At 35.4% G+C, this 22,315-nt stretch overlaps 2 protein-coding genes across 3 annotated transcripts in view; one reads left to right on the forward strand and one right to left on the reverse strand.

The window, feature by feature from the left end:
- Positions 1-1,910, forward strand: part of LOC125671512 (retinal-binding protein-like) — a 50,783-nt gene extending 48,873 nt beyond the window's left edge. For both annotated transcript variants that reach the window (XM_048907295.2, XM_048907287.2), the window contains exon 15: positions 221-1,910. In XM_048907295.2, coding sequence (XP_048763252.2) covers positions 221-390 — 170 coding nt within the window. In that variant the 3' untranslated portion in view covers positions 391-1,910. The remainder of the gene's footprint in view (positions 1-220) is intronic.
- Positions 1,791-21,105, reverse strand: LOC125664862 (uncharacterized; the record flags this gene model as incomplete). The annotated part of the gene is made up of 16 exons (XM_048897666.2): positions 1,791-2,165; positions 2,256-2,521; positions 2,615-2,758; positions 4,546-4,761; positions 6,082-6,256; positions 6,616-6,806; positions 7,635-7,808; positions 8,846-9,121; positions 9,253-9,504; positions 9,606-9,821; positions 11,183-11,358; positions 14,690-14,807; positions 15,465-15,540; positions 16,989-17,050; positions 17,136-17,219; positions 21,045-21,105. Coding segments are annotated over 16 exons (2,580 nt in total), but the record flags the coding sequence as incomplete, so codon positions are not given.
- Between the last annotated feature and the right edge of the window lie 1,210 nt (positions 21,106-22,315).

A 22,315-nucleotide genomic window follows, 5' to 3' on the forward strand; every position in this document is an offset into this window, starting at 1 on the left:
TGAGCGATGTGGCCCTTGGGCCTCTTGTTTAAAAAATGCTGGCAATATCTACATGGTCTGTGGTGAGTGTGACCGGTCAACAGAGGATGCTTACTCTTCCTACATAGGTGATCCCACCTCTAGTATTTCCAGGGATTTGTGTTTCCCTTTATCTTAATTTTATATTCTTTATAGGAGTTTTGAGGTTGGTTACTCTTCTTTATCTTCACTTTTTTCACAGATACACTATGCTTTGACAACTCCTTCAGCTGGACAAGAAATAAGAGAATATATTACAGTGCTGAGGTGATGTACGCTGACGACAGTCTAATCACCACAGAAATCAATAGCCTGATCGAACAAGGCGACTGGGAGACTCTGTCACAGAGATATGAAACCACACATTTATAATCAAAATGATGATAGCACGGCATTTAAGGCAGATGCAACATTCAAAATCAAAAAGATATTGAGCATGGTCTCTAAGGCATATGCGATATCTATAATCAAAACAATTCATTAGGATGGCCTCCAAGGCAGATGTGTCACGAAATGTGGCTTTTGGTTGATGAAATTGACCTTATTGCATGCTTCTGCATGTATTTGTTCCATGTGATGTGTTTTGTCTAGTATTTATGTTTTGTCGTTTATCCTGTTAATAGCAATTTGTATGTCTTATCGAAGACACAATGGAGTAAAGGGATCTTTTAAGTTTAGATGAACTCACTAGATGAAGTATTCAATACTATATCATATTTAGTATGTATAGAGTTATTTTACTCCGTGGGTTTTTTTTTTTTTCGACCTCATACATTTGCAAACGGTTTCGCCCTGTTTTGAATATCGATTGGCTGATTGATTGCATATTGTTTAAAGTCTCTCCTGAGGATTTTAACTCATGTGGAGTCGTTGTTTTTTAATAATCTTAGACACAAAAAAGTTGTAAGAATTATGGTCCACGAATTTTTAATTCGCCCATCTTTTAATTCGCCTACTGACAACGAGGAAGAACGGGGCGAAAATAAAATGGGAGCAAATATTTCCTGTAATCAGTAAGCCAGGGGATATATGAAAGGTTGTTGTTTCAGTCGGAGAACAGACTACTTTCTGGCATCATTTCAAACGACAAGCATTGCCACACTAGACCATAAGTATACATTTAGTGGTGTTGTTTTAACACTTGCTTTTGTTAATGTACACAAAAGGTGGATCATTTACAAAGTAATCATTTTATCTACCTCTTTCAACACGTATTCAATCAATTATTCAAAAACCTAAATCTATAAATCCTACAATGATCTAACGATCACAAATATTTATGATTTTTTTTTTCAAATTCCTTCGTACCTGCTGACGGAAAATTAAGCATTTTCGCAGAAAATTTTATCAAATCCTACAGCATCCATATCAGTGTCATTCAATTTCGTTTGTAACAAGCAATGTGATTGGTCGATCAACATACTCATTAAACTTTTCAATAACGTGTTAGTTTAACATTCATCCCAACACCGTTATTTAGACTTTGTCAAATATTTAAGTATGTAGATGTAGACGTTAACGTGATGTTGTAAACCAAAAATTATACTTTACTCTTAGAATCGTTCCTTAAATAAACCAAGTTTATCAATGTATTACCTGTTGTCGTATGGAAATGTTGTATTCGCAAGTACTGGTTCATTGTGTCTCTGTATTACCGCTCTGTATTATTTATATCGTCCAATGTCTTCATTATCGGAGCTGAAATTTAATTTCTTTCATTCATAATATTCTTTCATGACCAGTATGTTTATACTGAAATGAAACGCAGTAACATATGTTTACCCGTCTTTAATATTTCAAACAAAGCCGTTATTATCAGTAAATATTGCATATCATGTTGTTCATGCACGTGTATACATATAGTCCAAAGTTTGATTAAAACATTGCACTAACTCCTGTGTTTCACTTTTTTCTATTGAGGTGAAACAAGCTTTTCATTAATACAAAGGACTTATTGTGACGTATGCAAATGAAATTAGAAAATTTAACATCGCTTATGTCTGATAATACTGGAATGAAAATTGAAAATTATTGTTGATAGGTGGACTGTTTAATCATGACTGTTGGCATGGTCCTTCACGTAGTATGACGTCATCGAGAGCAGCGGAACTTCCGTAACTTGTACCCATTGTAAAACGAAATATTATCTGTAAAAAAAAAAAAGCAACAACAAATTATTTAACTTCATACGCATTAAATAAAAAAAACTATAGGAAATAAACATAGTCAAACAGTACCTGAAAGTGATTTTTTGGATATATATTGACCATTTCTTTTCCCCAGTAATCGTGCAGGCTTGAGACAATGGTAAGTGGTCGCGATAGACGTTCTGTAGTCGAGTCTTTTACGTACACAGCTAGCGTGGAGCCATCCTTCCCGTAGACAGAGTATGAAAATGACAAACACTGTCCTCGATCCCTATGAATTGTGTAAATCTTTGTAGTTATATCTGCAAAATCCTCCGGTGAGCCATTCCGTGTCGATTCCGTGTAAAGAAAGTTTCCTACGTTGAGAAAATAAGTTTTTATTCGATGCAAATTTATTGGAAATAGCAAGTATGTGAATATTGAGTATCATGTTTACTACACACAAATACCTCTGGTAGAATTTCTGTTATCCAATCGCGGCTTTTGTAAGTGTTGAGTTTCCTTTGGTTGTTCAATCCACCAATCAAAATCATCCGAAGCACTTTGGTTAAACCCACACATATTTCCCTCAAAATCACAGCGAGTGGGTGTTTCTTGATTTAAAAAAACGACGACAAAGAAATGAAAAAAATGAAGGGAACCAATCAGTTTGCAAATTTCAAAATTTCAAATTTTGATTTTTGATACCAGAGTAATAAAATCACATGCGTCATATCTTCAGATATCTACGGTCAGATTCGTCTCAACACACCACTCGTTTGGCAAACTCACTTAGAACCAGTCATATAATTCCTAATCAGCAAGTTAGATGACATTTTGGAATTTTACAAAATGACGATTATCGGTTTGCGATGCATTTTAGGAATTTTTTCTTTGTGAAAGCATGACAACTATTTCATCAAGAAAATTGAAATATAAATCTTCCTAGTCATTTGAGTTAAAGGTTAGCCATGAAAAGTAAGGTCCCACATAGAAAACTCATCCAGTCTGCTTACACGTCGTGTCCTCGTACGCGTAATACGAATTCTGATTGGTCAAAATCAACCCCCGTAGAAGTTCTCCGTTCTCTGTTTGATATATCCCTGTGAGCTCGAAGTAAAGGACACCACAGAGTCGTCCACTTCTGCTTCATACTTAGATATTTTATTGAAAGTAGACATTAACGGCAAACTGACAATTCAACTGTATGACAAACGGGATGATGTCAGCTTTTCCGTCGTCAACTTCCCATATTTATGTAACAGTATTCCATTATCATCTGCATATGGTGTTTATATATCTCAACTGATTCGATATGCAAGAGCTTGTTCTGCGTATAGTCAGTTTTTAAATCGAGGCAAGCTATTGACAAACAAGTTGATGGTACAGGGGTTTCAACAGTCTCGACTGAAGTCAGCATTTCGCAAATTCTATGGTCGTTATAACGATCTAGTTCGTCAATAAAATTTATCATTAGGTCAAATGCTGTCTGACCTGTTTCATACTGATTGTTAAGCTGTTCTTGGCACACTGATTTCGACCGCGGATAACTCCGTTTACCTGATCAGGATATAGGGCTCACAGCGGGTGTGACCGTCGACAGGGGATGCTTTCTCTTCCTAGGCACCTGATCCCACCTCTGGTGTGTCCAGGGGTCCGTGTTTGCCCAACTCTTTAATTTGTATTGCTTGTAGGAGTTATGAGATTGATCACTGTTCGTTATTTTCACCTTTCATGTTTATTAATCGTATCAATGAAGGGTGAAGATAACGAACAGTGATCAATCTCATAACTCCTATAAAGGTGAAGATAACGAAGAGTGATCAATCTCATAACTCCTATCAAGGTGAAGATAACGAACAGTGATCAATCTCATAACTCCTATAAAGGTGAAGATAACGAAGAGTGATCAATCTCATAACTCCTATCAAGGTGAAGATAACGAACAGTGATCAATCTCATAACTCCTATAAAGGTGAAGATAACGAAGAGTGATCAATCTCATAACTCCTATCAAGGTGAAGATAACGAACAGTGATCAATCTCATAACTCCTATAAAGGTGAAGATAACGAACAGTGATCAATCTCATAACTCATATAAAGGATGAAGATAACGAACAGTGATCAATCTCATAACTCCTATAAGGAATACAAAATAAAGACTTTGGCAAATACGGACCCCTGGACACACCAGAAGTGGGACACGGTGCCTAGGAGGGGTACGTCCCATGTCGACCGGTCACACCCGCCGTGAGCCCTAAGTCTTGATCAGGTAAACGGGAAAATCCGTAGTTAAAATCAGTGTGCAAAGAACGATCTAACAATGTGATACGAGTCTTGTATAAATGTTTTTGAAAGTTGCATTTTCTTCTATAATAAACATTGTGACTTGTAACTTACTCAGTCTTGATGTCCGAAAAGACCTCACACATACAGGAAACATATCGGACCACACAGCAAAGGCGGGCTGGTTTAAACATCTCAAAGTGGCAGGATGATTTGGATCCTTGAAATGATACCCATTATGACACTGATAAGTCACTGTGTCCCCCACAAAGTGAGTAGTGTATGTAACAGAACAATGAGCCGTCGGGACAGGCTCGATGCAGGTCTTTCCTGGAAAATCAGAATGAAAAGTAATTACTTTCACTTTCACAATTTAATAGGTCAAGTGAATGTAGATAGACTGTGACTCAACAAGAGTACCATTGTACAATACTAATTCTGGTCATCTTTATACATGTTGTAATACACTCGTTGATAATATGCCATATACTGATTCCCCAACTCCCTTCGACTGACTTTACAAATTATTGAATTGTCATCAAATCCGGGTTAAATTAGGTCTTCAGTACCCCTTGCTTGTCGTAAGAGGTGACTAAAGGAGGCGGTCCTTCGGATGAGACCGCAAAATCCGAGGCCCTGTGTCACAGCAGATGTGGCACGAGAAAGATCCATCCCTGTTCAAAGGCCGTAAGCGCCGAGCATAGGCCTAAAGTTTGCAGCCGTTCACCGGAAATGGTGACGTCTCCATATGAGTGAAAAATTCTCTCGAGAGACGTTAAACAATATACAAACATCAATCATCACAATCAGACTGTATTAAAAGTAATTTTTATCATAAACAGGCTGCACTAAAAGTAAGCATGACGCATGCGCATTAATCAAATGCACAATTGAACAGACAGTCAATCACACGACATGGGGTAATATGAAATAATATGGAAACAATATAAACTGACAAAGCTAGTTATAGTAACTTATATAGAAATAATATAAACTGACCAAGCTAATTATAGTAACTTATATAGAAATAATATAAATTGACATAGCTAATTATAGTAACTTATATAGAAACAATATCAACTGACAAAGCTAATTTAGTAACTTATATAGAAATAATATAAACTGGCATAGCTATTGATTGTATAGTACATGGAGAGACAGGGTTACTTACTCTGACCGCTATTGATTGTATAGTACATGGATAAGACAGGATTACTTACTCTGCCCGCTATTGATTGTATAGTACATGGAGAGACAGGGTTACTTACTCTGCCCGCTATTGATTGTATAATACATGGAGAAACAGGGTTACTTACTCTGACCGCTATTGATTGTATAGTACATGGTGAGACGGTTACTTACTCTGCCCGCTATTGATTGTATAGTACATGGAGAGACAGGGTTACTTACTCTGCCCGCTATTGATTGTATAGTACATGGAGAGACAGGGTTACTTACTCTGCCCGCTATTGATTGTATAGTACATAATGAGACAGGGTTACTTACTCTGCCCGCTATTGATTGTATAGTACATGGAGAGACAGGGTTACTTACTCTGCCCGCTATTGATTGTATAGTACATAGTGAGACAGGGTTACTTACTCTGCCCGTTATTGATTGTATAGTACATGGAGAGACAGGGTTACTTACTCTGTCCGTTATTGATTGTATAGTACATGGTGAACCCTGAGCCGGTGACGGTTTCGTCTGATTGGAATTTTATTTGGACCTTGTTGTTGGACGAAATCATTGGGTAGGGATTAATGTTACCACAGTGTGTTCCCATCAAAAAGGAATTGTTGAAGTTATTTTCTCCATCATATACCTAAATTATTAAGAAAATAGTACATGTACCTAGGAACAAGGAAACACTACATTACGTCATTTATATGCTGATATATTTGATCATAACATTCTCCTTAAAGTACCAATGTTAACGCGTGTCGATAGACGTCCACAATAATCCGTAAATAAAATATCTTCACCTTTCATACATAAATAAAACAACCAACCATGTTTCCTCACCCAACAAAATACTTTGTTTAAGATTGTATTTACAAAGACAATGTATATAAAAATATCTATAGATAATCATTCATACGTTTTTCTTCATTAAAAGAACAGATGCTTACAGCAATATTCTTTGCATGTAATCTAAATGATATCATCTGTTTGTGTACATACCATAAGGGCATCATACTGACATCCTGCAGCAAATTCAATGTCCATTCTCGTGATTAGGAGGGAGATGGTGAGGTGACTACTCGTCTCGATTTCGTAATTACATTTCATAGAGTTGTTATAGCCATTCAAATTAATTATTCCTCCTTCTCCAGATTCGCTCATGTAGAACTTCTTGCCACACAATGGATTTTCTTGAAGATATTAAGAATGTGGTTATATTATATCTTTTAAATCAACATTTTGCAGCATTATTACTCAAATACGTGATATATAGATATGTATATGCTTATTTTTCCCAGTGATATCGTGTGTATATTTTATATATATATTTCATATTATGTTATGAAAGGTGAAGATAACGAACAGTGATCAATCCCATACCACCAATAAGCAATACAATATAGATAGTTGGGGAAACACGAACCCCTGTACACACCAGAGGTGGGATCAGGTGCCTAGGAGGAATAAGCATTCCTTGTTGACCGGTCACACCCCGGCGTGAGCCCTGGTCAGGTAAACGGAGTTATCCGTAGTCAAACTCAGTATGTATCAATCGGTATGAAACATGTCAGACAGCATTTGACCCAATGGTAGGTTGTATTGACGAACTAGCTCGTTATAACGACCATAGAATTTGCGAAATGCTGACTTCAATCGAGACTATTTGAAACCCCTGTACCATCAACTTGTTTGTCAGTAGCTTGCCACGATTTAAAACTGACTATACGCAGAACAAGCTCTTGCGTATCGAATGAGTTGAGATATGTTATTTATTTTTCTATTCTCTCAATTATCTGTCTGTGAATAGTAATGTAATGTACACAAGTCATTTGTGCTAATTGTGCTATCCTGTCTAAATAAAGAAATTATTATTATTATAATTGTAAATCTGAAGTTTCTGATCAATTGATCATGTAATTATCTCGTTCTTACTCAAACCAATGAGAGCGAGGGCACTACTTAGTAAATCTACAATTACTAGTGTTTTAGTAATGTTACGGTCAGTATCAAAAGCCTACCCACGCATATCCGTGTGTTACATTCTCTGTGTTCCTGGTCACCTCCCTGACACATAGCCCCGTCACCCACAGGCGGGGGACTGTCACAAAGTCTGTATCTATACTGTCTCCCTCCCCCACAGGAACGGTCACACTGTTGCCAGGCTCCCCAGGCTCCCCATCTTCCGTCCATATCTGGAAAAAAACGACAGAAGATGTTAACACGCTGTGGCACAAATGTACAGTCAAACCTCGTTATCTAGGACTTGATGGGACTGAAAAACTTCCAGATATTGAGGTTAAAATGCATAAGAAAATGTAGCTGGGACTTTTAGCTCACTTCGACACATGCATGGTATTTGAGATATCAATGTTCCAGATACCGAAGTTCAACTGTAGTTTCATCCCTTTCGTTTTGGCGGCGTCTTGTTTCCAACATTTTCTGTTGGATTCATGTTTGAATTTGTTGGACACGAAATTAGTTTATCCCCCCTTATTTTGGCATCATCAAACATCAACGTGACCATGTTTTCTGGTTTTAAAAATGATACCTTCCAAATCCAATGGTTCCATGTATATTTTTGTTTTCTTTACCAAACAAAAGGGGATCAATATATCTTCTTTGAAAAGTAATAGCCATCTTAATTTGCTATCCACAACCGTTTTTCTGTGTCAAAGAAACACATTGCCCATTCATAAGTAAATATATCCTGCTTCCAATCGCTAGATGTTCATATCAATTTATAATTGTCCAGAGGTACCTCATCTACATCATATAGAAGAAACTTAAACTGCTCTCTTTGCCGCAAACTTCACAAGATATGAATCCAGTAGAAAATAAATAGTAAAAATGAAAAGAAAGCTAATTTTTACATGTCAATCTGAAGGTATCAAACGCGACGTCGATATCCGGACATCGTATAAGCATTCCTATGGTTAATACTCCCAATGTATCGCTTATTAGTAAACAGATTCAGTCTTACCTATCACCTGTTGAATGCTATTACGAATTTCAACGTGTTATATACTACTACATATCTGATATGTTTTATTTCTTGTTCAAGCAGAAAAAATAAATTTGTTGCTATTGTTTACCCACTTTCGAGATCTGCTACAAATTAGTATAAAATTTTATAAATTTTCAAAATTAATTTAGGCAAACCAAACTGGTGAGAGCAATTTGCAAAACATATCATAACATAATTCAAATTCATTAAAACAAAGATCTTTACGTTTTTCATATGTATAAACACTGATGGCATCAGTAGCGCCCATTGAGAAAACTCCGCAGTTCTTGGATGGACCTAACAGAGAGAAGGTTCTGTACGCATTAGCGTCCGTCAGACATTCTGTGTTATTAAACATGGCAAACACCGAGAAACCATTGGTTACTGCCAGTTCAGCACACTTCCTCACTGTCTTCGAATGGTCGAAACCATAGAAATCTCCCATCGACGATATCGTGAGGTTACTTGGATCAACTCTCCAACAGCCAACATAATAAGCGCCTGTTGTAAAAATATCAGAAAGAATATTTTTTGTAAATGAATGGTTTACAGATACTTTACACCACAGGTCCACTTCGTAATGTACATGTTCAAAAATTTAAGACTCTCAAAGTTAAATACATAACACCTACGTCTGCAGGTGTTTGGACAGTTCTTGACTTCCTTAGAGCTTCCTGGACAATCACTGAGGTCCGAGCATTCAGGTCTGCAAAATCGCTGGCGCTGTTGTTGGCAATTCAAATTACACATTGACCACTTGGACCACGATAACCATCCATTTCTCTGGCAAAGAGTCGTCTGGAAATTTGTCAGTGCGTTTAGAAGGTTTGATGGATTATGAACTGATGTAGGATGCGGTGTTGCTGGCAGAGGTGCAATATCGCCTAATAATAAAAAAGCAGAGTACCAATTCATTCAGAATGAAATGAAACCAGTATGGCCTCTATCAATATCGATTGGTCGTAAGCCCTGCCGTAAAACCTACCACATCTGTACAGAGTGTTAACTTTTTCGATGTCTAGCTGACTGAAGCCATGCCGCTGACCGATGACCGCGTTTGTGTCCCGGATGGGTAGCAGTGTTGGGTTGCCATTTTTGCTGAACGCTGTCTTAGAGTAATGCATAACACTGCCGTAGTCGTATGATATACCCAGGGTATTTACCTCAATTGCACTCATTCTATCAAAGTTGTCTTCTTTATCTTAAGGTGTGAAGAGAAAAACATATTAAAATGCACATTGTTTGTTTCGTGGAATTGCTTTCCGGTTTTTTTTATCATTGTAGAACTTGATATTGTAATGCTGTTTATAAACAAGACCCATACAGCTCATTGGTGTAAATTATTCACATTGACATTATTGTACAGTAATCGTACACATATAAAGTAACATAGGTTATGTGACGTAATAATTCATGACAATGTGCAATTAAGGATAACTGCTACTGTATGACGTAGTAGTCACATTTATGTGCAGTAGTAGTTTTCAAAATTTACAACTGCTACAAAAATATGATGAGAATTAATTACCTTAATTCGCAGTTTGTATCGGATAGCTCCTGATTAACATATAAAAGAAAATGAAACTGCCAACATGTGTACATGTGGTATAAGTAATGTGTACATGTGGTATAAGTGATGTGTACATGTGGTATAAGTGATGTGTACATGTGGTATAAGTGATGTGTACATGTGGTATAAGTAATGTGTACATGTGGTATAAGTAATGTGTACATGTGGTATAAGTGATGTGTACATGTGGTACAAGTAATGTGTACATGTGGTATAAGTGATGTGTACATATGGTATAAGTAATGTGTACATGTGGTATAAGTGATGTGTACATGTGGTATAAGTGATGTGTACATGTGGTGTAAGTAATGTCTACATGTGGTATAAGTGATGTGTACATGTGGTATGAGTGATGTGTACATGTGGTACAAGTAATGTGTACATGTGGTATAAGTAATGTGTACATGTGGTATAAGTAATGTGTACATGTGGTATAAGTGATGCATACATGTGGTATAAGTAATGTGTACATGTGGTATAAGTGATGTGTACATGTGGTACAAGAAATGTGTACATGTGGTATAAGTAATGTGTACATGTGGTATAAGTGATGTGTACATGTGGTATAAGTAATGTGTACATGTGGTACAAGTAATGTGTACATGTGGTATAGGTGATGTGTACATGTGGTACAAGTAATGTGTACATGTGGTATAAGTAATGTGTACATGTGGTATAAGTGATGCATACATGTGGTATAAGTAATGTGTACATGTGGTATAAGTGATGTGTACATGTGGTATAAGTAATGTGTACATGTGGTATAAGTGATGTGTACATGTGGTACAAGAAATGTGTACATGTGGTATAAGTAATGTGTGCATGTGGTATAAGTGATGTGTACATGTGGTATAAGTAATGTGTACATGTGGTACAAGTAATGTGTACATGTGGTATAAGTGATGTGTACATGTGGTACAAGTAATGTGTACATGTGGTATAAGTGATGCGTACATGTGGTATGAGTATTATTTATGTATTATTAGGTTTACCATGTATGACATTTGATAGAATGACTCGAACCCACGCGTCTCTGTCCGGACGACTTTGTTCGTGAAAAAACCCGACTACGTGCATCAGCTCGTGGATAGCTGTGCCTTTCTTCAGACACTCCTGTGCTAGTGAAACATTCTGTAGGCCCCCTTGTCGTCCAATGCTAGAAGAACACCTGAAGGCAGAAAAAAGCAATATAGAAAAGGAAATATCGCTCTCCTTGTAAACGATACAAGAAGCCCATGGGCCACATCGCTCACATGAGTCACCTTGGCCCATATCTGAAGACTTTCCATAATTATATATTTGCATGTAAAACCTTAGTCCCTATTATGGCCCCAACTACCACTGGAGGCCACGATTTTTGGAAACTTGCTACACTACGTCAGAAAGCTTTCATGTAAATGTCAACTTCTTTGGCCCAATGGTTCTTGAGGAGAAGATTTTTAAAGATTTTCCCTAAATTTGTATGTAAAACTTTGACACCCCCCCCCCACTTGTGGCCCCATCCTACCCCCCGGGGCCATGATTTGAACAAACTTGAATCTGCACTATGTCAGAAAGTTTTCTTGTAAATATCAGCTTTTCTGACTCAGTGGTTCTTGAGAAGAAGATTTTAACTATATATTTGTATGTAAAACTTTGATCCCCTATTGTGGCCCCATCCAACCCCCGGGGCCCATGATTTGAAAAAACATGAATCTGCATTATGTCAGAAAGCTTTCCTGTAAATCTCAGCTTTTCTGGCTTAGTGGTTCTTGAGAAGAAGATTTTTAAAGTTTTTCCCTATATATTTGTATGTAAAACTTTGATCCCCCTTGTGGCCCCATCCTAACCCCCGGGGCCATGATTTGAACAAACTTGAATTTGCATTATGTCAGGAATCTTTCATGTAAATCTCAGCTTTTCTGGCTCAGTGGTTCTTGAGAAGAAGATTTTTAAAGTTTTTCCATATATATTTGTATGTAAAACTTTGATCCCCCTTGTGGCCCCATCCTACACCCGGGGGCCATGATTTGAACAAACCTGAATCTGCAATATGTCAGGAAGCTTTCAGGTAAATTTCAGTTCCTCTGGCCCAGTGGTTCTTGAGAAGATTTTTAAATGACCCCACCCTAATTTTGCATTTTTGTGATTATATCCCCTTTGAAAGGGACATGACCCTTCATTTGAATAAACTGAAAGATCTGCACCTAAGGATGCTTTTGTCCAAGTTTGGTTGAAATTAGTCCAGTGTTTCTGGAGAAGAAGTCGAAATTGTGAAAAGTTTACAGACAGACAGACGGACGACAGACAAAATGTGATCAGTAAAGCTCACTTGAACCTTCTATTCATAAGGGGGCACCAGTGTTTCAAGTTTAATGTCTATCAAGGAAAGACTTCTCAACGGACAATAGCTTATGTCCAGAGTAGTTTAACCGTTGTCCTTTTGACCTCAAAATCAATAGGGGACATCTATGTCTTAAGGTTCACGTTAAATATTCATTCATAACACCGCGTGGTGGATTATACTGACAGTTTCTATGGAAAGGTATTCCAAAATAAGCAACAAAAACATAAGATGCGGTATACATTTAATCAAAATGTTGGGAAATTAAACATTTTCATTATATTATTATTGTAAACAGATTGTTAGAAATGGGTAAATATGTTTCCTTCCATTTTTTGAATAGAAATGATGTGTTTATAGTAATGAAAGGAAAAATAAGAAACATGCGTTACTTTCATTGTTTATTATAACAAAGAGCAATCCAGGTTTCAAAATATGTGTCTGTTATTTCTATAAGAATCATGAGCATTTATATAGCGAAACATCAATCTTTTACTTTTGTTTTAATCGCATATTTATTGCAAATTAACAAATTCAGAAGAAAAGACACATTTGGTAATTTTTTTTTTTTTTGCTTGACTACGTTATATTTCTATTAAAATTGGTATTTCCATTGAATTAAGTGATGTCGTTATGATTTTGCAACATCAATCGTAAAGAATAACTGATGATGACATCGTTTTGGCATAATATTTTCATGGATGTATTGTTGTATAAGTGTTGAAACATACGTTACACAATTACAGCGCTACTTCATTTACATACAAAAAAGCTATCGTTCTATATCTATTGCTAGTCTTTTGTTTTCATGTTTCATACATATTGAACTGTTCGAGAATATTTGTTAATCAATTTTATTTTCTGCCATTTCAAAGATATTGAAAGTGATATCTAGTCGTTTATTTTGCGCTCTTAAAATCTTATTGCTGACTTCTACAGCAGATAATTTCTTGTTGTGTTGATTAAATATTTTCTTTGAAAACCTGTATTTATTGTCTTTCGAAAATTAGAAAAATATATGCTCAGTCAATTCCAATACAAGTTGTGGAATAATACATGGAAAATTAATGTTTATCTTACATATTATCATGTCAAGGAATCAGTAACGAAGGTTACATGTGAGAAAAATCTCGAAAAATATACCATACTTTGACCTACTGTAAAAAAAAATCTGTCATACTTAACTTGAAACAATTTGAGGTGAGTGTTCAACAGATATTTACCATTAATAAACGCATGTTACCATATATATTTTGAATGGTCGATAAACCATGATTTTGAAACCCTCAATTGCACGCTTTTATTGACTTTGGGTGTTTTGATGCACCGGATGCGCATTTCGACAAATAATGTCTCTTCAGTGATGCTCAACCGAAATGTTTGAAATCCGAAATAAGAATGAAGTTTTAGAGCTATTATAGCCAAAAACAGCGTGCCAAAAAAAGTGGAGTCAAATTCGTCTAATGATCAGAGCTATGCATGAGGGAGATAATCCTTAATTTTGAAATGAATTTCTAAATTTTATAACAACAATTAAATATACATCCGTATGTTCAAGCTAGTAACGAAGTACTTAGCTACTGGGCTGTAGAGACCCTCGGGGACTAACAGTCCACCAGCAGAGTCCTCGACCCAGGGGTCATATATTGCCTCAAGGCCGATTATCAGACATCATGCAACCACCCAAACTGCAGGGACACACAATATTAGTAAGTTTATTAGTATTTGATAATAAAATAGCTCAAGCAAGAAATCGATAATCAATCAAATATTATTCTTGATATGGTCAGTTTAATATATATTAACGGCCGATATAAACAAAATTTACACTTTCATTATTTTTATCTGTATTTGCATAGCTCAACAGAACACTGAACGTACCTCTATCACAGAAGAACTGATATCTCGGAAGTTGCGTATTGGAATGCTGATGTTGTTTGAAATCGTATATATATATATATATATATATATATATATATATATACATATACATGTACATGTATATATATATATATATATATATATATATATATATATAATGTGTGTGTGGGTATAGATTATTTGTTTAAAAACTCACGGAGATGATATATTTTCAGGCATTCTCTGCTGCCCAATCACATTCTTTTAACAGAAATGTTGTTCAGATGAAATTAGATGAGTTTAAGTTAAGTCATACCCGTGTTCTTGTCTGAATACAATGTAATCTTTCTGAGTCGTTCGCTGGATGAATCGTATACACGTCTTATTGTGGAAATCCTCTATAGCCGCCATTACGTCTGGCTTGTCCTCAGCGTCTGAAAGATTCACATAGCACCTCATATCTTACTCTGGAACTTTATTTTCAGATTATGTGCTGCCGACCGGAAGTAGAGACGGTTATGTCTCATTCAAAAGACAGTGCTTCATACCCCCCTTTCCTTCAGTTTACCGTGTGGAAAAAAACAACCTGCTTTGTGCTACGACATATTCATCATGAACGACTAGGGATCCAGGAATTGTGGTAAGGGGGGGGGGGGGGACTTTATGAGGCAGGCCTCTGGCAGAAGCCTTGAGGCCCCAAGTGGGTCCAGGACAAAGCCCTGGAGGGGCCCAAGGGGGCGAAACCCCCGGAAGTTCCTGGATTTACAGATCTTTTAGAGCTTGAAATATGTTCTATATAGTCATTTTTACTATTTTTCTGTCATTTCTAATTAAGGTGAAATTCATAAAATGACACAAATTTTATGGGTTTTTGGAAAAATGTAACTTCTCCCAATAAAAGTAATTCAATGAATTAAAAGACTTTGTCATTTATTTCTCCGAACGTGGAAGAAATTATTGCTTCTTTTATCGTTTACATTTTTCTAGACAAAAGACCACGATTCACCTTAAATAAAAAAAATTAGTGGGCTCGCGCTGGCTGCGCCTCCTCCCCCTTAAAACCGTCACTGATATCCATATTTTATACTCACTGAAAAGTGGGTGAAATTCATAGGGTACTACTCGTGTGTTCCAGAGAGCATTGCTGTTTCGTATTGCTGCCCTGGTCTGTGGAAATGAACACATATTGTAATGGCTGTTGAGATCATTGCTTTGAGAGAAGAAACTCAAATCTATCTGGACTTCCAAATATTGTCTCTTTTTACCGTATTATTTTTTCAAAGTTATTCTATCAAACATGGTATTTAGATGAATCTATATAAGTGATGGTACTAGCAATGTTTATGATGTTCTAATCTTTGTACTCGTATCTGTATCTGTATGACCATTATAGATGTTTATTTACATGTAATTAGTTACATTCCCAAAATAAATTAACTTTGACAAGATGTTATTTCATCTATTAATCGTACACATGTAAAGACGATAATTGGTAGCTTTTAAAATCCTTAAAAATATGTGTGATTTATTTGTCATGTATGATATTTTATTTATTCAAAATATTTTATAAATGTATGTGCGCAGTTCCTCTGTTTTAGCAAAAGGATGTAAGCCCGAGTTCACTCTCTTCACTTAAACCATATCTAGACAATGGTACACGAGGTACAAGAGATGTCGCCTGAACAATATGGATAACTAGATGCAAAGGTCAGGCGAGCAAGGAGTAGAGGCGTTTTAAGGGAATTCTCATCGATTTTTTTTTTCATCATATCGAAAAATTTCACTACATCATTTTGAGATTTGACGAAAATCTTTTTGTCAAAGTAGTCTTTACGTACATGTACATATAGCAAAGCAATACATCTTCACTTAGGTTTTTCAATGATAAGTAAATTGTTACTGAATGATGAAATAAGATGTCAATTAAATCTTATTGAGTGGTGTTGATTAATTATCATTAAATTCTTACTAAGTAATAGCGATTTTTAAAATAATATTAGTGAGAATTTTACCGACTTGTGATTAAATTAATAATTCTAATTCAATTCTTACTTAGTGGTGATGATTTAATTATGTCAGTCTTATTCTTGCTGAGTGGTGATAATTCAACAACTCTAAATGGTTTCTTTCTTAGTATTATTTTAATAATTTTGATATCAATGAGTGGTGATGATTAAATAATTTTAATCAGAATCTTACTGAATGGTGGTGATATTCTAATTTTAATTACATTTTTTGAGTGGTGGCGGTTTGATGATTTTAATGGAATTCTTTAAGTGTTCAAAATGTCAAAGAATTGATTAATTTAGGTAAATACTTGTATTTAGCATGTTTAAAAAGAGATGCTTAATTTAGCTTTTGTTCTATTTATGTATACTCTCCTGTGTGATGTCTGTATATACCATATTTATGTTATTCTGTTTCTGATGAGCCGTTTGACTCAAGGATAATAAAGAACTTGAACTTGAACTTAATGATTTCAATTAAATTCTTACTGAGTGTTGGTGATTTAATGATTTTACCGGCAATTAAATTCTTCCAGAGTGTTGGTTGTTTAATTATTTAAATCAAATTCTTATTGAGTGGCGGTGGTTTGATATTAATTGAATTCTTACTGAGTGGCGGTGGTTTCTGTGGTATCCAGTGATGTCTCCCTCAAACAGATTTAAACCAGCTCCTGGAAGTAACATTTACATCAGCTGTTAAATGCGAAATAAAAAAAGATATCGGAACATTTCAGGACCAATCAAACGAAAACGTACCGGCATTCACATGGTAGATGTAGTCGTATATAGTGGAATCAGAGCGGCCGTCTAACCACTGAGATATCGCATGCAGTTTGTGATCTAAAGGATAAATAAATGGAGTTAATTATATATATATATATATATATATATATACACATACATACACACACACACACACACACACACACACATATATATATAGATAGATAGATAGATATATAGATAGATATATATAGATATCAAGGTTACATTTTGAAATAGTAAAACTTCTGTATAACATTTACGTATTTTTTAGAATTGTAATACCTAACAGTAAACAGTTCTTATAAAAAAATCAAAATGTTAATTGATCTATTTGAATTGATGTAAAACATGAAAATGGTTTGGAAAAAATATGGACAGTGTGTTTATGTGGTTTGAGTTTGAGATTTCTAGAATATAAACAGAAATATGCATGTATATTAGCAAACAGCATAATATATAGTTATTATGTGTCAAAGAAATTTACAGTCCATGAATCGTTGCGACATTATAGACAATATTCTACCACGGTTATTGCAGAGATCAGAGAAACACGTGTATATGTGTAGTTTTGTAGCGCGCGCAGGTCTGTGTATTTAATTACATCCCGTCAACATCAAACTAAATACTTGATACCATCCCGTCAACATCAAACTAAATACTTGATACCAACTTTACAGTCACGGATTTTTCTTACGAGTCCTTACGGATCTCCGACTCGTAGTCAATAGCAAGCATTCATAAATCACTCGTCGGTATCCGTTAATAACTCGTTACAACTCGCACACACTCGTAAGGATCCGTGAAAGTAGGGGCACATTTTTTGACATGTAAAAATTTTTTTTCATGATTGTCCACGGATTTCATTTTCCTTAATTAACCCGTAAATAACTTGTAACAATCCGTAAGTATCGTAAACTGGTCGCAAGAACACGTAAACTGCTCGTAAGAACACGTAAACTGCTCGTAAGAATCCGTAAAACACTCGTAAAATTTTTTTTTTACGAATCTTTGCGGTTAGTTTACGATATGTTACAGATACATGTAGTTTACGGATTATTACGAATGTCTAAGTGATATTTACGATTTCATTCACGTCGGGTTATAACCGCTTTACGGATTGTTCAATCATTACGAGCACTTTAAGTATAGACATAATTACTTTACGAGTACATACTTAAATTTTACGATTAAGGAAAGGTATAAAAGACGCAAAATCTGACAGTTTCTTCCAGTTGTTAGCAAGACATCAAAGAAGTTACACATCTTGCATACAATATACATACATGCTGTTACAAGTAATGTCAATTGTCGAATGATGATACAAAGCCAATTGCGAACACTTTTGAGTCAAAAACGTAAACAATCGTAACTAACTCCTAACTATTCGTAACAGCACATTATCGACACGTTAACAAGTCGTGATTTACACGTAAAAGTTAAGCTAAATCGTAAATGTCCGTAATATACTCGTAACAATCCCTAAAAAGCTCGTAAAATGTTGTAATTTGCTCGTATTTATCCGTGTTCACTCGGAACAAATCGTAAATGTGTGCCGTAAATGCATCGCAAGAACTCGTAATAAACCGTAAATGGCCCGTAAATACTCTTAAAACGTTTTTGAACAGCTCTTTAAAGTGTCTAAATCGTAACAATCCTTGTACTTTTAAGGATTTGTGGAATACGTACGGATCCGTAAGAAAAATCCGTGAGTGTGAAGGTACCATGACGTACATTTCATAATAGTAGAACCTACACTTTTACCTTTCTCGTCAACATATATTCCGTTTCGGAAACTGTCATGACGTCACGGTGACCTAATCGATCTGTAGATTTATAGGAAAATAGTCCACTGTATATTTCTGGGCCGTAGTAGAATAGAAATGAAGTTCATGCAGGATAACTTTCTCCGTCTCGAAATGTTGTTTGAAATATAAAAAATTCGGCTTTTATATTTCAAAACAACATTTCTCGAACTCGGAGGCGATCCTGCAACACTACACGAAAACACATACTCTATTTCTTAATTAAAATATTTTTATCTTGCGAAGTTAGTTTTAAATTTTTTTTTAGAAAGATCTTCATAAATCATCATTACTTCATCACCAGTCTTGACGTACTGACCATTATAACGTATGTTGTAGATCGTTAAATCCAATGAGTTACGGGTTTGCGTTATCACTGTGATCCTAAAATGATTCTATAGTGTACGACACTCCGTCATCTCATTCAAACGTCATAGTGCGAAACTCCGTCATCTCATTCAAACGTCATAGTGCGACACTCCGTCATCTCATTCAAACGTCATAGTGCGACACTCTGTCATCTCATTCAAACGTCATAGTGCGACACTCCGTCATTTCATTCAAACGTCATAGTGCGACACTCCGTCATTTTATTCAAACGTCATAGTGCGACACTCCGTCATTCAAACATCATAGTGCGACATTCTGTCGTTTTATACAAACGTTACAGTGCGACATAATTGATGATCGAAAGATGCACTGCCCAGAAACGGATTGTAACTGGTAAACTAATTGTTCAAAAATAAAGAACAGTCTTTGCATAGAAACCATTAGTACATGTAACATTCCCTCAACATTTTGTGACAGATATGAAAAATAAAATACTGAATCGCGTTTTATTTTTTCTGTGTGGCCAATACTTGCCATGTTTGCGAAAAATTCTTGGAATCTAATAATGGAAGAACTGTTAGCTTTAAGCATATTTGTGATATTGTCGTAGCATTTGTAAACAGCAGAAAAATTCGGAGATTCTAAATTTAGAATATGAGTGAAGAACAACTCACGATTAAGTACACGTGCGAAATATTTTCACCGATAAGTTTTTCTTCCATTAATCTTTACAACAGTCTATTGACGTAAACAATTGACGCAATCTATTGTCTCTGTATCTGACATATTTCCATTTCTAGGACTGGGCTCGTAACGTTCTCAGGGCAGTTAGAGTAACTGCCGTATGTGACGACAAATTAATTGTAAAAGATTACTAAATAATTTTCCCTCATTACGATTGGGTAAACATGGAATTCAGAGTTGGTAATCAAACACCCCTACACAATGAACGGTATTTTCCCTATCCTCTATATTTATTTCAATGCATGTTAATTGGTTTTTTTTTTTATCTTAAAGTATTTAGGAGTTTATAAGAAATAGAGTGTTAAATGATAGGAGTAAGTTAACTATATCTTTATTATGGACATTGTGAATTCTGTCCACGCACGAGTATAAAGCATGGCAAACATTAGACTAAAAAGATCGAAAACAGAAAATCGACAGCTTTGAAGAACAAATTGATTTTCGTGAAAAATAGCTTATATTGAATGCTTACACACTTTAGTGCTTTGATTAAGGGTACAAGAAATTCTTTCGTGAAATTACATAATTTAAAAAGCCATATCTGTTTTCTATTGGAATTTATATAAACAAAGACGGTATATGCTTCAAAATATAACCGACCACGTTCAGAATTTAAAACAAATCATTATCATGTGACTGCGTTACGTGATTAAGATCGGGGACAAGAGAACGAGGCGTGTTAACTAATCAATAATCACACTAATTAAATTGATATTCGAATAAAAAAAAAGGACTTCCAACTTTGATTAAGCACACGTAAAATTAAATATATATATATATGACATAGACTTTTCACAATATGTTTGTATTCATGTTTTAAACACTCATATTTATAGCAATAGTCCTTTGTCGGCAATTTCATGAATTTATTTTTTTGTGTATTGGTATCCCCCACACTTAAATTCCCATATACATGTAGATTTTTTTCTCAATGAGGTTCAAATATACAATTATATATATTTATGAAATTAACTTGACAAATGTTAAGATGTTTACGAGTGATTTTAAAAATCAAAATTCTTACCTAAATGATTGCCATGCTTGTGATGTATCTGTGGAAAGAAATTATCCAAATTTGGCGGTCGCAAATGCAAACATAATGGTCATATGTAAAACTTATACGGTACCAATTTTGATGCACCAGATGCGCATTTCGACAAATAATGTCTCTTCAGTGATGCTCAACCGAAATGTTTGAAATCCGAAATAACAATGAAGTATTGAAGTATTAGAGCTATTTTAGGGGAAAACAGTGTCCAAAATCGTGAAGTCAAATTCGTCTAAGGATAAGAGATATGCGTGAGGGAAATAATCCTTAATTTTGAAATGAATTTCTAAATCTTGTAACAGAAATTAAATATACATCCGTATTTTCAAGCTAGTAACGAAGTATTTAGCTACTGGGCCGTAGAGACCCTTGGGGACTAAAAGTCCACCAGCAGAGGCCTCGACCCAGGGGTCATAATGTAAAACTTATACGGTACCAATATGCATCACCTTTTCAAATCAAATTAGGCCATGAAATATACGGTTTCTGTCATCGATATAATGACATGTTTATGAGTTAATTGGAATCTTGAGAAATATCTCATCCTGGTATATATAGTACAACTATGATAATCAAGTAAGATCAGATTAATACATCATACTAATACATGTAAGTAAGATCAGATTAATACATCATACTAATACATGTAAGTAGAATATCTTACCTTGGCTGAGATTCCTTGAAGACAAATTAATAACACAGAATATATTAAAAACATCGCTGTTTATATTGAGTAAAATATATAATTACGAGGAGTATATTTCAGCTCATAGCTCATGAAAAGTCATGTTATGAAAATCTCGACACTTTTGGGGTGGACTGTTTATATGTGTGACGCGATTTGCTGTACGCTTTCTATTTGTAGAAATTAATCAGAAGTTTGGGGTGGCGCTTTTTATCTAGATTCTCGTTGCTTTGGTCAGTCGGGGTTCCATGAGCTTACTCTTCCGCTGTTTTCGATAAACAATCTACGTACATTAAATGTAAATGAGAGATTGGGGATTATAGAAAGTGAAATTAGAATTTTGGTCAAATCCTGTTTTAACACGTGGATAGTTCTTTGTCCTATTGGCGAATTTTTTCTCCTATGAGAAGAGCGTCTTCTAAGGGGTCATCCATAATTGTCAACCATTTTCCAAAGTGTACAAAAAGCACGCTCGGGGGGAGGGGGGTAAAAAATCTACAATTTTACCGTACGCTCTTTTTTCTCTTGGTAGTTTTAAACAGGTCAGACTTATAAACTAAAT

This window comes from Ostrea edulis, chromosome 1 (genome assembly GCF_947568905.1).
Source record: "Ostrea edulis chromosome 1, xbOstEdul1.1, whole genome shotgun sequence".
In the NCBI taxonomy this organism is placed as follows: domain Eukaryota; kingdom Metazoa; phylum Mollusca; class Bivalvia; order Ostreida; family Ostreidae; genus Ostrea; species Ostrea edulis.